This window comes from Artibeus jamaicensis, unplaced genomic scaffold (assembly GCF_021234435.1).
Source record: "Artibeus jamaicensis isolate MK-2021 breed Jamaican fruit bat unplaced genomic scaffold, CSHL_Jam_final contig_482, whole genome shotgun sequence".
In the NCBI taxonomy this organism is placed as follows: Eukaryota; Metazoa; Chordata; class Mammalia; order Chiroptera; family Phyllostomidae; genus Artibeus; species Artibeus jamaicensis.
The window spans coordinates 7,018,481-7,035,091 of NW_026521857.1; the positions used below are offsets into that span (position 1 = coordinate 7,018,481).

The following is a 16,611-nucleotide window of genomic DNA, read 5'->3' on the forward strand; positions in this document are numbered from 1 at the left end:
AAATAAGGGAAGCTGTCTGGTTTAGTACTGTACCTAAGCCAAGAAATTAGCATAGAAAGTAATTTCTGGCTGGATACATGCTTGGGATGCTTGGAACAAGCAAATATAAAGCCTCTCTGCAGGCATTTATGTGCCCTCACCCAGGCCAAGAGACCCCCACAGATAAACTGCTGGAGATGAGTGCATCTAAGAAACCACAGCTGTTTGGGAAGCAAACTTATCAGCAGATACAACGAACAGACGGAGGTCCCAACAACTTCAAAGTACAGAATTCTCAAATAAAGACAATAAAATACATGAAAATAAAATTATTAATGGCATACAATGGAGCAAAAACAAGACTACCACCAGAAAACATATCTAAAAATGGACTTCTAAAAATGAAAAATAGAGACATTAAAATTAAGAATTCAATAGAATGGTTAAGACATTACTATTGAGACAATCACTGGACTTGAGGATAGATATGATGTAACAATGATAGTTCTTAACCCCAAGTCCCTCTCTTACTATGTCCTCAACCCCATTTCCATCTTCGGAACCAAGGTTCTTTTTTTAAAAATATTTTATCTTTATTTATATTTAGAGAGAGAGGAAGGGAAGGAGAGAAACATCAACGTTTGGTTGCCTCTCATGTGCCCCCAAGTCGGGACTCAGCCTGCAACCCAGGCATGTGCCCTGACTGGGAATCGAACCAGGGACACTTTGGTTTGTAGCCCGAGCTCAATCCACTGAGCTATGCCAGCTAGGGTGGAACCAAGGTTCTTGACTCACTTCCTCACCTACCATTCTCTCTTCTTTGCATTTTTCCTTCCATACCCAGAACTATATGGTACCTAAACACCCCAAGGTTGCTGGTGGCTTCCTAACTGCTAAACACAAAAGAATCTTTTTAGCTTCTATTCTGACCTCTCCTACCTTAAAATTTTCTCTTCCCTCAGCTTCCATGACTATATCCTCCTGTTACCTCTACTGACTCCCTGGCTCCCTCATCTTAGCCTCCTTCATGGACTATCCTAAGACCACCCCAGAGACATTGGTTTAATTCTCACACCACGCACTCTCAATCCACCTTCAAGAAAGGCAACACTACTAATGCCCAATTCTCTACCTTCGGTGTAGCTTTGCAGCCCAAGGACACTTTGAAGTATCCTAAACTGAACTCATTACCACTCAGAAGTATCACCCTCCAAACTCGTTCCTCCCCTTGTATTCCTTATTTGGTTTAGCGGCACCACTGTTTATCTAGTCTCCCAAGATAAGAACCTGTCATCATTGTTGACTTCCCCCTTTTCTCCATTAATTGAGTCCCATTCTGTCCCCAAGCAAATCACTACAATTTTCTGACTTTCAAATAATTTTCACATACACTTTGTTCTTCTCCCCTGCCACTTGCTGTGTTCTCATTACAATAAATATCCACTTCTAGTCCTACAAATATCCCACACTTCCTCAGTGATCAGATTTGCAGGCTATAAAAATCACTCGAAAAAAAGCACTTATCTTCCTGTACAGTAACTGCTGTTCTATACATTGCCCTCCACCAGGCATTCCCAGCACAGAGCATGGGGCAAAGTATACTGAGTGAATGAACTGCTACCCTGGGGTTCCAGGGAAGGAGGAGTTTGGGGGGGAGGAGTAGGATGAAAAGACATGGAACAGGAATTAAAATTGGGTATGAAAAAATTTGCTGATTAAAATCACTTTTAGATATAGTATTAGAAGAGGATATGATCAAACCACCATGTTGCGCACTGTAAATATATATAAATTATTTGTTAATATTTCAAAAAAAGAATATAAAGAAATCCAAAGCTTTAACAGAGGAGGATACAGTATAAAACTAAGGACTAATCAAACTTGGAATAAGTAAAAATTAAGAAATAGTATTTCACCATTAAATATTTTAATAATAATATCACTATAATTCAAGGTCTACAAACTTTCATGTATCAGGTATGCTATTATTTTAAGTCTCAGTTTTTCATTGCTTAGAAATTTATGTGGCCAATATTAACAGAATAATTTGAAATAAGTATAATGTTTTCCTCAGAAAAATGAGTGTTCAGAATTACAATATTGGTGTGTTAATGAATATCATTATAGAACTTTATTTAAATAGTATACCTGATTATTAAATAATTCAAACAGCATTTAATAGTACTAAAAAATTGTTGGGGACCGCTCTGCCTGGTTTCAGAAAGTGTAACTCTGCCCCCCATGGCTAAGGATAAGCAAGTGACCTCCGGAATGCACAAGCCACAGGAGACAAAGCTTGTCTCTAGTAGCAAACGCTGCCTCAGTTTCCTCTCCCTGCCCCCAAAGCATGGTCTATGCTTGGCCTATGTTGATGACGGGTAAGACTCCTCACAGCGAGGAGCAACCTAAGCCAGACTCGATCACTTGGGAGGCCATCATGGAAGGACTTTGGGGGGGAGGCTGCAACAAAGAGCAATGGACTCTCGCCCCTCAGCTTTGTCAAAGCCCGAGTCCCCATGTTCTCTGGGAGAAGCACTTCCTGGCTCTAATCCCCTTAAGCCTGAATACCTGATGGGGAGAGGTGCAGCTCCTTGTCTTGCCAGAGTGGATCCTGGGGAAAAATCTGGCATCACAAAGAAACCTTCCTTCCTAAGAGTGCTTTCATTCATATGTTAAGGGTCTCAGCAGGAAAAGAGTATGTCTCCCAAAGTTTCTGCAAACTCCCTTTCCTGACACTGACTCAGACTAAGCCCTCAAATTTCTTTGAAATGTTATCTACTGTTTGATCCTTAATGCCCTGTATTCCTGTGTATTACAACCCAATAAAAGCCCCTGGAGGAAGGGGCTCCTGGCCTGTTTCCTCTGAGAAACTGGCCACCTCTCCTCCCCAAGCAGATCATGTCTTGGTAGTATTATTTTCATCCGTGGTGGACGGGGGGACTTGAGGGCAAAGTTGCTCCCACAAAAAATAAATACATTATTCTGTCAATTCTCAAGTTTTTACATATTACAGCCTGGTTTAGTAATTTTTCAAAACAACAGAGTTATCTGATTAACTGCTTTTTACACAATGCATTACATTGAGTAGCAACTAATTTCATTCAATATTTATTATATGTCAGGCACTGAGCCAAGTGACACGCATGTTTTGTCTACCGTTAGCTTCACTTAACCACAGAAGGAAATTGAAGTTTAGATAAACAAAGTGCCCATCAAAGCAGAACCAGCCTACCCTGAAGCAGGTGTTTGAAATGATGCTTTCCAGCTCTCTGTAACAGGAAAGCAACCCTTGTAGCCTTAACTTTGATATAACTGAAGCAAAAAGATAGCAAGGGCAGTTTCCTCCTTTGGAAAATGAGGTGCACAAGCTATGGTAAGTAGCCATCTTCTCTTCTTACCTTGCATTTTCTTTCGGAGTAAGAGTAACATCGCCATCGGACGCGATATCAATTTCACAGTGCTCAGGTTGAATGCCAATACCAAAGAGCTGGATGTCCTGAGTGGTATCTGCACCCACCCTCGTATGGTCCTAGAACAGAGTATTAAAGAAAGTAAAAACCCGTACTTACAAGTTACTTACAAATTTATCACAATCAATGTCAATAACCCAACAGCAAATGCATGACCATAGTAAGTGAGTCAGATAGGAGATGCAAGATGTCTAGAGCACTATAAGTCAAAGCTTACCTTAATATGTTAAATTTTTAAAAAATATTAAAATAGGCTTGAGGGGGCAGTAATTCTGATCAACAGTGATCAGATACTGCTTTAAACTACAAGGAAATCATACTTGACAGAATACCTTGAGTTCCAATTGTAACTTGACAACTTATTTATGTGACCACAGGCAAATCGTTTCGCTCTCTGGGCCTCAAGTTCTTTTTTCTTCAAAACCAAGATGATAATATAAATTTGACTTATTTAATGGGATTCTTTTAAAGACCACGTGAGTTAACAGCAAAAGTGCTTTGAAAACAATTATATAAATCCAAGAACCACTAAAAATGTTTCATGGAAAGTTATACTTTAAAATACATAACTTTTAAAGATTTTATTTTTTATTTATTTTTAGACAGAGGTGAAGGGAGGGAAAAAGAGGAGAGAAACATCAGTGTGTGGTTGACTCTTGCACAGCCCCTACTGGGGACCTGGCCCACAACCCAGGCATGTGCTCTGACTGGGAATTGAACTGGCGACCCTTTGGTTCACAGGCTGGTGCTAAATCCACTGAGCCACACCAGCCAGGGCTAAAATACATAACTTTTGAAATGTTAAAAGTAGCTGAGTATCTAATACTAGTATTACATAGGAGAGTGAAGCCTCTTGGTTAAGTGATATTCAGATTAACGGGATGTTAAGGACCACGGTCATACATATGTGGACCATGACTCCTGGTGATTCAATCTACTGCTCATCTCCTTCACTTTTTCTTTTGCTCTAAAAGTCATTTAACCATTATGATAACAATTCTTTCTATTCCACTGAGAAAGCGCAAGGCCTGGTCTTTCAAAATGAGATTTCAGAAGCAATTCCTTTCCCCTTAATCATTCCTGAATGAAGAGATCTTAAGTGTTAGGGGACTCTCAACAAATCAGGTGCTATTTTTGTTATATAATGTCTCTGGAAAAAGTAGAATAAAAAGGAGGATAGAAAGCTCTTTGCTTCAATTCTGGCTCATTATCTATTGCATTTTGTATATTCTTTCACTAGGTAGATCAGAATCCTTAACAAGGTCCCTATCTAACCTTTCACAAGGGAGTACTTTCTCTTTATGTAGAGATTTATGTGTGCGGACCATTTATACAAGCTGCCTTCAAGTGACTAGCTCCCTAATCCTTGACAGCTACTTAAATATCCAACACATACCACATCTATTTACATACTACCATATCAGAGGTTGTTTATGTTGAAAAATGGCCTCAGTCAGGGTACCCTATTCCAAACAGATGTCTTATTTTTCCCTTAACAAAATATGTCAGCATTTCTAAAAATATGGTCTGAGAACCTGTGGGGGTGTCTGAGAACCATTCAAGAGGCACATGAAGTCAAAACTAATAAAGATACTAAGATGCTATTTGCTTTTGCACCCTCGTTTTTCACAAGTACACAGTGCTTTCCAGAGGCTACATGATGTGTGATGTCATGGCTCTGAAGATTAATGGGTTGTACATTTGTACAAGTTTGTATTTTTTGCAAAAGGTTTTATTTATTTACTTTTAGAGGGGAAAGGAGGGAGAGAAACTTCGATATATGAGAGATACATCAATCGATTGCCTCTCACACACCTCCAACTGGGGACCTGGCCCACAACCCAGGAATGTGCCCTGACTGGGAATCAAACTGGTAACCCTTTAGTCACTCGATCCACTGAACCACACCAGCCAGGGCCAAGTTTGTATTTTTAAATGGCCTCAGGTTTAGTACCTAATACAGTAAATATAGATAGATATAACTCAGATACACATAAGTTCTTTGGAATCCTTGATACATTTTTAAAGAGTACAAATGGGTTGTGAAAGTTTGGGATTGGAGGCAATAAGCCATCCAACAGGGTTGGTGGCATCCCATCTCCACACTAGATGGGTGATTATGGGACCAAACGTTATTTTCTGTGGATGTATGTCTAGAAGAGACAAGTTACAGAAGAGCCCTAGCTATCTAATGTACCACAAGAGTTTGTTTTAGCCTTATACCGATCTTGAGATTGCCTTAGAACTACTCAGAAGCATAACTGAGACCCTCCAGAGCTTCTCAGGATTTTTGTGATCAAACCTAAGTATTGTCAGAATTCTTGTCGCCACAGCCAGGGATCAACATGACACCCTCAGTTGCCCGCTTGTGCCCTCTGATGCTCATGGTCACAGGAAATCAGCCCCAACTGCACCGCCTCAGGATAATACAAAATAGCTGGTTTTCATTCTCAATAGTGACCTGACTATACTATGAATCCTCTTACTTTTAAGAAGGGTTAAGCTGGATATGAAAAGCAAAATCATGGGGGCAGATACCCAGATTCAACTGCAAATTACACATGAACAAATCAGGACTGCAACCATGTGTTTATATACCCTCTTACCTTTAAATAATAAACCAGAAGTTCATTGAGAGCAGGGTCTGCATTCAGGTTGACTAAGTAGCACTTGTCATCCCCCACCTTGATACCAGATGTCTCCAGGGAAATCCCCATACTTTCAAGCTGTCGTTGTCTCTCCTGTGCACAAAGCAGACAAAAGCAGGGAACTCTGTTTGTTGTTCTATTCACCAGATGTATCCATGGAAAGTGTAAGTCACTGCTTCTGGGGACAATGCCAGTGAAATTACACATTCTACTGAACTCGGCCAAGTTTATTTACTGCCTGAAATGTGTGACATCTTTGGTCAGTGTTCTGGAAGCACCAAAAGTGAACCAGACCCCATCTTGCCCTAAAGGAGCTTAGCATCTAGTGGAGGAGGGTGACTACGTAACTGGAAACTAAAGAGGAAACCTCTGTGCCACTGCTGAGGAACAACGTGCTTTGGCCTTCACAGGCAGGGGATCACAGTGGGTTAAGAGACCAGAAAGGCTTCAAGAAGAGCAAACACTTAAGGTGGTTCCTGAAGCATAAGAAGAATTTCAACAGGAAGAAATGGGGGAGTAGCAAGATAAAGGCACAGTATTCCATGGGAAGGCACAGAAAAGCCGAATAAAGACCCTGGGCATACTGGAGGATTTCAGGTGCCAAGAACTCCTACTAAATGCGGGAAAGTAGTGGGAGACGGGGCTGGACAGCAGGTTGGGTCCCTACTGCAGAAGGCCTTGAATTCATTCATTCACTCACTCTCTCATGACTAGGTACTGATCTAGGGCTGAGAATTCGACAGCAAACAAAACAGAGCCTCTCTCTTTCATGAAAACTTATATTCTAGTGGAAGGAGACAGACTATAAAAAAACAGATGAGTAAATGTATATCATTTCCAATAGAGTCAAGTGCTAAGGAAAAACAGAAAGCAATGTAAGAGGGGTAGGAAGTTAGAGGTGTGTGTGTCCAGGAAACAGCTGGACTAGGTCCCAGTTGTTGCTTTCAAGTGACTTGTTTAGGGCAGTCTAATATTTCCAAGTGGTCAGTGAACTTAAAATGTTTATGGAAAGCATAGTGTAGAGATTCATAAGACACATAATCACACATTTGTGCAGAATTAGTTCTTGCTTTATATTTTATTTCGAGGAAAGCTCAGGCAGCATTTTCTAACATGCCCAAAGAATCAAATACATTGGAAAAGCTATGGTGTTCTGTATGTTACGAATTCTCTGTCAATCAGGTTACCATGTGCTATGCCAAGTCACCTAAAACCACAAGAGATTTTTGTTTAAATGTGATAAACAGGAAATATTAAAATATTTCCTATACCATCCCTGCTCACATTCAGTGCTATCCAACACCTGAAGCAGATATACAGACCAGACTAGTTGATAAAGACTCAAAGCCAGTGTCTAAACTGGTCTTTGTGGTCTAGTTCATCAGAAGGAAGTTCTCAAAAGACCTGTTGAGGATGACAAGTGACTGACGATACAGAAAAGACAGGAAATGCAAACGAATCACAACACCTTAGGCCGACATTATCGAGCTACCTGGGCAATTTCTTCCGTTTTTCTCAGCTTCTCTTCCCAAGTCACTGTTAGCTCTTTTATCAGCTTTTCAGACTCTTCGAGCTTCTCTTTCAGTTCAGGGGCCTTCATAGCCTTTAAAATGAAACCAGAGCTATCAGATTTTCTAGTTGTTTCCACCATTTAACAAGACAATCACTTATTGTCCTTCTTAAGCAGTTATCAATAGTCTGTTGGAAGCAATTAATTCGCACACTGTCAGTGTGGGGTTTAGACCTTTATTAATCAAGTGAAATGTAAGAGGCAAAATGACTGCTACTATTTAAAGGAGAAAAAGAAATACTAGTGCCCTGAATTAAACTGATACAAATCATTACAAAGTAATTTTACCCATCATACTTAAATTTCACACTTAAAGACTTAAAAGCTACTGAAGTTATCTTCAAAATACAAAGTTATAAAAAAGTTTACTTAAGCAGATTTCTTTTTCAATAAGACAGAGATCAAGGCACGTGACAAAGGCATTCCAGTTACATTAACCTATCATGAAAGAGGAAAATTCTACTCACTTATTTTAAAATTTAAATTGGGGACCCTCCAACTACTTTTCTTATGATGGAATAAACCTAGTGTATTTATTATTCACCTGGATGCAGGACATCTGGTTTAAAGAGGAACAATTTCCCTTTGAATTTGTTTAGTGAGAATAACTAAGGGGTCTAAAAACAAATATGCAGCTTGTAAATTTTGGGAAGCCTTTAATTTGCAATGATATGCTTTGACACCCTCTGATAACCAACCCTCCTGTACAACCCTATGGACAGGAAGGATGGTAGAGCTTGGCCAAGAAGCTGAAGCGGCAATGACCTGGAGGCCTGCTGAGCATGCCCCAGTCTGTCTCCCAGTATGAACAGAGCCTGCAGGTGACATGCAGGGCTGGGGACACATGTGAACGTCTGGCAGAACCTGCTGTGGCTCATCTCTCCTGCAGCCAGGTGTTGTTCTACCCACCTGGCTTAGATTATATGGTCACAGTGAAAGTGCATATTCAGAGACAAGAGGTAAGATGTAGATCATCTACCTTTAAACAAATTCCAGAAGCATTACACTTGCCTCTCAGGATCAGGAATCTCTTCAAAGGGTATCAGCATTTTTGTTTTTCAGGTGTTTGCTACCCTTTTTGGCATCAATAAAACAAAACTACGCTTGATACACTGACCGATGATATAACCACGACAATAAAAATGGCAACATGTATTGAGCACTTATGATGTGCAAGGCACTGGGCTAAGTGCCTTCCAGATTCAGTATTATACTAGGGGTTAGGGATGAAAAAATGTAATGAAACATAGCTTCCTGAATTATAGGAGCTCACACTATGAAAGAAGAGAAAGACGTGTAAACAAAAATTATAATACGACTTCCAGAACCACCAATTAATTAAGTATTCAAATCTCTGGCTTCACTCCTGTTTATCTCCTGTTGATAACTTTCGTGATTACACAGCTAATCCAATAGATAAAATGTACTTAAACAGTGCCTGGTACATGAGTGCTCAATAAAATGATAGCTATTACGTTTTTTCAACCCTTAGGACTCTTCCAACCCACAGAAGAAGGTGGTGTGAAGGAATGTGAACTTGGAAGCCTGAGGTACACACCCAAGTCCTGCCATGTGGAAACACGTGACTCAACCTAAGGAACTTGGGCTACACCTCGATCACATCACCTATTTCAAATGGGACAGTGTCTTGCCTGGTAAGTTCCATAAAGCAATAGCTATTTGGAGGAGGATGTGATTATTATAAAGTCTAGGTAAAGCCAAGGAAAGATGGCAACAATACAAAATTATTTATTTTATTTCCCATCAAAAGGAAGGTAATAAAATACTGATATAGAGAAAGGTAATAAAATATTTCTTTTTTAAAAAATATTTCTGAATTATTCCTAACATTTAATTACCCTTGGTCATGCTATCTTCCATGATTTAAGGAGGAGGTGACACTATTCTTTTCTGAAAACTGCAGAGCCCTTTGGGAATAGTCTACAATGTTAGTAAAAACATCACAACAGGTTCTTTGGCTTTCAGGTAGAAGAGATCTATCTATGCTCTCAAGGACCAACTGATTTAACGCAGCAAACAATGAGGAGGTAGCAGCAGCAACTTCTTAATTTTCCGCTTCCTTGACTGTATCCTAGGACAGAAGACTTTAATTATGTTGTCTTCACAATGCTTAGCACACAGCAGACGCTAATCAACACTGAAATGTTGAACCACACAGAGATGACCTAGGACTGCAAGCAAGCAGGTCCTAACCGCTTAGATATAAGAAGTCGGGAAACTTCAACTATAGGGAGCACAGGCTGAATTTTTCTTTTTAAATTTATTTAAAAATTATTGTTGACTTAGAATATTATACAAGTTTCAGGTGTACAACACAGCGATTAGACATTTATACACCTTACACAGTGGTCACTGCAATAAGACTAGTGCCCACCTGTCACCATGCATAGTTATTACAATATTTCTGACAATATTCCCTACCCTGCACATTACCTCAGCCTGCGAGAGCTGCTCCCTCAGTTTCTCGACTTCCTCCCGCAGTTCCCGGATGACTTTTGCATTGGGATCCTCATTCACAATGGCATGGTTAACGATCCTTTTGGCTCGATCTGCATATCGTAATGTGGAGAGTGTCTCTTCATAGTTGTCTGCTGCTGGGCTAATGGTGGCTATCATAGAGGTCTGGCTGTTGCCTCCCAAGTTGTCCTGCAAAATATTTCAAACAGCATCTTAGGAAACCAGGTCCATTTCATGGACAACAGGCATGATGAAAGCAGTAAACACACGTGTGATATTCTCTGTGAAGAAAATGCTATGTAGAAATGGGTTTGCATTTCACAAATAATTTTATGACCAGATGAAATGTGGTCCCTCTATATCACAACAATGAATAATGTCCATCAACAGTATTATAACAGATAAAAGGCAACAGAAATGAGTTCTCGTTCTGTGTTCCTGGGAATTGGGACGATAGTACAACATTGTCAGGTGTTCTATTTTTAGTTAGCTGTGCACACACCCTTCAGCTGTCACCTCTGACACAGTCAACTTTTAGTTGGAAAAGAGCACTGGAATGCTGAATTACCTTAAGCAGCCAAGTGAGGACTGAGTCTCGATAAGGCACAAATTTATTTTTACCCTTGCCAGCGGCCTGGTCAGCCAGCGATGATATAACCAACCCCAACGTTGTCAGTGATCTGCCAAGAGAATAATTTAAAAATCAGTTTTATGGAATGTTTATTTTGTTTTCAATAATCCTTCTAGGCAATAAGTATAAAATATACAGAATAAAGCCCTAAAGTTGATACAATCAAGTGTATATTAATTTGTTGAGAAGCTGAGAAAAATAAACACAAAACATAACTTTGATTTAAAAGAATAAATTTAGAATTCCTATTGGAGAATAAAGGGGGGAGGAATAGGAGAATGGTGGACAACTGTAATAGTATCGACAATAAAAAAATATTTTTTTTTAAAAAGAGAATCAATTCTGCTTCATCACAGGACCTGAGAAACATTCATTTCAGAACCCGGACACATACATTTAAGAGATCGCGGTGGAAAACTTTATTCCAAATATTACGCTTCAAGTCGTTTCAACCATTTACTCTTTGGATCTAATTCGGGCCGTGCTGGGCTCTGGTTTTGTTTCCCAGAGCAACCATGTAACCTGCAGAGTTCCCATCTAGTACCTGTTGTAAGGTATATTATACTGTTCATCTGCTTAAACCTGGCAAGTTTGTTTCACGTAGAGTTAGCACAGTTTACAAAAACAAAGAACCACCCAAGGAGAGGACGGCATATGGCTACTCTCCCAATCCCTGCTTCTCAAAGTGGCAGCACTGGCATCACCTGAGAGCTGGTTAGAAACACAGTCTCTGAAGCCTCCCCAGCCTACTGAATCAGGACCAGTTAAAGGTATCTCCAGGTGATACACATGCACATTAAAATCTAAGAAGGCCTGATCGAAGGACACCCAAAATGATAAATACATTTAGTTGTCCAGGCCTATGATTCTCAAAATGCTGTAATGCTGGGACCAGCAGCATCAGCATCAGCATCAGTGGGGACCTTGTTAGAAATGCGTCTTCAGGCCCTTCCCCAGAACTACTGAATCAGAAGCAGAGGCGTGCAACCATTTGGTGTCTGCGCCACACTGGAACAAGAAGAGCTGTCTTGGGCCAGGTACTAAATACACTGTGACACGTAATCACAAAAATAAATCTCATAATGTTTGAAGTAAATTTATGGTTTTGTGTTGAGCCACATTCACAGCCATAGTGGGTTGCATGCAGCCCATGGGCCGCAGTTTAGACACTCCTGGAGTAGAACTCAGTCAATCTGCTCTTCAAAAAGCCCTTCAAGTGATTCTGATGTAGGCTTGAGTTTGAGTACCACTGGTTCAGGCTGCTGAGCTCTCCCTGTTGGCTTCTGCATCTTCTCTGCACCTGAAGAAAAGGGGGCCTGGAGACAACAGATACGTGGGACTGAGGGATGAGGGACATCCTCTCTGTGTCACAGTTACGTTACAATTGCTCTTCTAAAAGGAATTCAACTGGACCCCAAGTTAGCAGCCAGAAAACAGCAGTCTCAGATCTCACAGGATTGCAAGGAAGGGGACATGATATCACAAAGAGAAAATAAGTTCAAAATAGTTTTAAAAATCAAATGTTACTGCTTCCAAAAACAAAGCAGGGTACAAATCAGCAAGTGACCAGAGGTTGGCAAGTGAGAACCTAAATAGCTTTCTTTAGAATGTCAACAACAAGTTTAAAATTGAGTTGAAAGGAAAGAAAGCCTATTCCCCACAAAACATAATTCCCCAATGGCGACATACTGAAGAGTCATTGAAATGCAAAGTAAATTCAAGAGGCAGATAATGAACAAGAACTTTAATAACTAATAGCCATTACCACAAAGTGATATATATACATACATCATGACTGACAGATTTAAAGTTAAACAAGTCCAACCCAAGAGAAATGAAAACATATGTCCACTCAAAAACTTGTACATGAAATTTTCATAGCAGCATATTCACAATAACTAAAATGTGGAAACAACCCAAATGCCCATCAAATAATGAAGGGATGAATAAAATGTGGTACGTCCATACAATGGAATATTATTGGCTATAAAAGAGGAATGAGCCCTGGCTGGTGTAGCTCAGTGGGTTGAGCGTGGGCCAGTGAACCAAACAACCACGGTTCTATTCCCAGTCAGGGCACATGCCTGGATTGCAGGCCAGTTCCCAGCAGGGGACACATGACAGGCAACCATACACTGATATTTCTCTCCTTCCCTTCCCTTCCCCTTTAAAGATAAATAAATAAAAACTTAAAAAAAAAGAGGAATGAAATTCTGACACATGCTACAACATGAATGAGCCTGGAAAAATCATGCTATGTGACAGAAGTCAAACACAAAAGGCTCTGTCCTGGGATGAAGAGACCCCCCCTCCCAAATTCATGCTGACTAGTGCCCTAGAATATGACCCTACTTGGAAATAGAGTCCTTATGATGAAAATCATTAGGGAAGGTTCTAAACCAATGATTGCTGTCCTTATAAGAAAGCCATGTGAAGCCCTGGCCAGTGTGGCTCAGTTGGTTGGGTGTCACCCTGCAAACTGAAGGGCTACAGGTTCAATTCCTTGGGGCACATGCGTAGGTCACAGGTTCAGTCCCTGTTGGGGCACATGCCAATCGATGTTTCTCTCTTTCTCTTCCCCTCTCTCTAAAATCAATAAGCATGTTCTCAGGTGAGGATTCAAATTTAAAAAAAGAAGTCATGTGAAGACACACATGGAAAATAGCATGTGAAGACACAAGACAGATTGTAGTGATTCATCTACAAGCCAAGAAATGCCAGCAGCCACTAGAAGCTAGGACAGGGTCGCGAAATACATTTTCCCTGAGCCCGCAGAAGGAAGAAACCCTCAATTTTGGACGTCTGGCCTCTAGAACATTCAAAAATGAACTCTGCAACCCAATTTGTGGTATCTGTTATAAAAACACTAAGAAATAATACAGCCACATATTAATCAATTCCAGTTATATGAAATATCCAGAATAGGCAAATCTAAAGAGACGGAAGTAGTGGTTGCTTAGGGCTAGTGAAGGGGCCAAAAGGGAATGACTTGGACATGAGGTTTCTTTTGGGGGCAATGAAATTGTTTTAAAATTACATTGTGGTCATGGCTGTACAACTTTGACTATAATAAAGCTATTGGACTGTACACATAAAAATGGCAAAGTATGTGGTATGTGAAGTATTTTTCAATGCAGCTTTAAAAATTTTTTAATTATAGAAAAATTCAGCAATTTCAGTTATCCTTCCAAAACTAACAACTTTAAGAAAACTGCATGTGCTATGTAAGAAACAGAGGAAAGTAAGAGTTCGATATAAGGCAAAAATACATTTCTGCTTCCATGTGGAATATGGGGCAGTTTTCAATTTGAAACTACTGCAATGAAATGTTAGTTGAAAACAATTCTCTGAACTATCCTAGATTTTTAATACTCCAATGCAGTAGAAATACTGAAAGGTCAGTATTAGTAACTTTAAGGTTCACAGTGGCCCTTGATATAAAAACATGTTTTGGGGCTGTCATGAATATTTAGTCACTGGGACTCATTACTTTGCCTATAGCAACTACTCCTATTTCCTAAGTTTAGAGTGCAGGAAGCAGAAGGGGAAACGGTGGCACAGTGTCATCAGTGCCACTGTACTGCGTGCACTCTGTGAGCCTAGGGCAGCGCGTAAGTGTCAGGAGCAGGGGGTGGGGCTGGACAGAAGTGACACAACTCCAGTTACTGCATACGCTTTGTTCCATAACTTACCCAATCAGAGCAGCTTATCACTATGTGCACACATTCAAAACAAGAACTTTACCTAAACCTATTACAGTCTTCTTGAAACAAACAGAAGTGAATTACTGGGTGAGTGGACTCCAGGAGTGAGAGAAAGCAGGTCAGCCAGGCAGGGGGTCTACACCATTCTTCCCTGCTAGGTCCCGCCCAGGAGCAATGATCCTGGAACCCTAAAAGCTGTTCTGTTTGAAAGTTCAGTGGGTGAAAGGTGAACAATAGGCTTACATATTTTAATGAGAACTGTATTCCAGGGAGCTTAAAAATGTAACAGAATCACCAATTATGGATCCTGCTAGTACTGTCATCTCATACTGGAGACAAATGGGCAGCTTTTGTGCCTCACTGGTATCCAGAACAGGGTGGAGTTGTTTGCCAATTTTCAGAGCTGAAAAAGTTATTCCAGGAATCTTTCTAATTCTACCAAAGAACTGCTCCTTCCATGAACTTACTGGAGGTAGCAAGAGCAAGGAAGCTCCTAATCTTTAAATCTCTTATCGCAAGTTCTTGGACTGGGGTGGGGAATGGAATGGGAGCGGTTGACTAGAGGTGAAGGACAAGTTAGACTAGAGGATAACATTTATACACAGATTCTTTAACACTGAAAATTTCAAAAACCTACCACCTATTGGTAACAATGGACAATTTGGGATCAAAAAGAAAGTAAATAAAATGTGGAAGGATAAAAAACAATACAAAAGCTGCTCCAAAAATCCAATCAATGGGAAAAAAATAGTCGTAATTCAACTTTTTGTGCGGGGCTTTTCTGGATATTACTCCAACCTACATAAGTTTCTAACCACCAGATTCCTGCCCTTAGGAGTAGATAAGACTTTTTTTTTTAAGATCATAACTTCAGTGTTTATTAAACTTTTTTAGTGTTAGCTGTGTACAGGCATACCTTGGAGATACTGCAAGTTCAGTTCCAGACCACCACAAAAAAGCAAATTAATAAAATTTCATCTTTTTGCTGCTGGAGGGTCTTGCCTTCACTTTGAAAAAAATGCAACATCTGTGAAGTGTAATAAAACGAGGTATACCTATATCTACTTCTTTATCTCTTTCTGCTTAGATTGTGATCACCTTGAGGACAGTGATCATTCTATTGCCAGATATTCCTTCATCAGTTACTGTGCCTGGCTTACAGAAAGCATTCGGTACCCGCAGAGTAAAACTGAGTCTATAATACACTGAAGAACAGAACATGGACCCCTGTTTCTCAATACAACTAATTCAGTCATCATTGGTATGCTATGTGGGTGCTGGCCCTATATCCACTTCCCCCTCTTCTTATTAACAGAACCCTAATTTTGTTGGGAAGCATATGACAAGCTAAGAACTCCCCTTTCCAGCGTCCTCTGCAGCTTGAGGAAGCCATCAAACCCAGTTTTGACCAATGAGACGTAGGGAGACAGTACTGGGAGGGGCTTCCAGGAAAGCTACCTACTCCTGATAGAGAAGGTACATTATTCAGCCGACAGAAGCTGGTAGTCCTTTACCTCTCCTCCTTCTCACTTCTTATTTGCAACACAGATATAGATACAATGTCTGGAATGGTACAGCCATCTTTAGGTTATGAGGATGACATGCACATACACTAAAGCTGGCAGAGCTGTGTGCCTGACAGCATTTCTAAGGTGCTGTTTCAGCTTCTGAGTGTCTTGTTAAGTGAGAAAAATGAATATACCATTTCGTTGTCACAATAGCTGGTTTCTGTTGCTTACAGCAGAACACAGTGTCTGGCTTTTAAAGAATTCGTTGAAAGGTGATGAAGTTAGTGAGTTTGCATTTAGTACTTTTCCCCAGTAAGTCCCTACTCCTAAGAGTAAAAAAGAAAAAGCAAAATATGGGGGAAAGACAGCACCATCACCTGACAGGGAAGGAAACCATTATACCTACAGTACAGGCCTCATTTCCACTCACCACCTTTTTCTGGTGGCTAACGCAAATGAATAAACTCAAACAATGTTCATCTAATGAGTACTGCTCCCAACCTCATTTCCATCTCAACTGCTGTGGTATAATAATAAAGTATACAACAACATTTCCAAAAGCAAGTTCTTTTGAAAACTTATTCTGGAGATTTTAATATATGTTATACCCAGAGTTCTGTCAT

The 16,611-nt window shown here is 40.2% G+C and overlaps 1 protein-coding gene across 1 annotated transcript in view; it reads right to left on the minus strand.

Annotated features, from left to right (window-relative positions):
* KIF13A (kinesin family member 13A) overlaps window positions 1–16,611 on the minus strand; it is a 207,987-nt gene that overhangs the window by 52,085 nt on the left and 139,291 nt on the right. Inside the window, exons 10-14 of the mRNA XM_053668250.1 lie at window positions 10,714–10,825; window positions 10,122–10,334; window positions 7,590–7,700; window positions 6,056–6,190; window positions 3,378–3,508 (exon numbers count right to left, since the gene is read on the minus strand). Of these exons, the coding sequence (XP_053524225.1) occupies window positions 3,378–3,508; window positions 6,056–6,190; window positions 7,590–7,700; window positions 10,122–10,334; window positions 10,714–10,825 (702 nt within the window). The remainder of the gene's footprint in view (window positions 1–3,377; window positions 3,509–6,055; window positions 6,191–7,589; window positions 7,701–10,121; window positions 10,335–10,713; window positions 10,826–16,611) is intronic.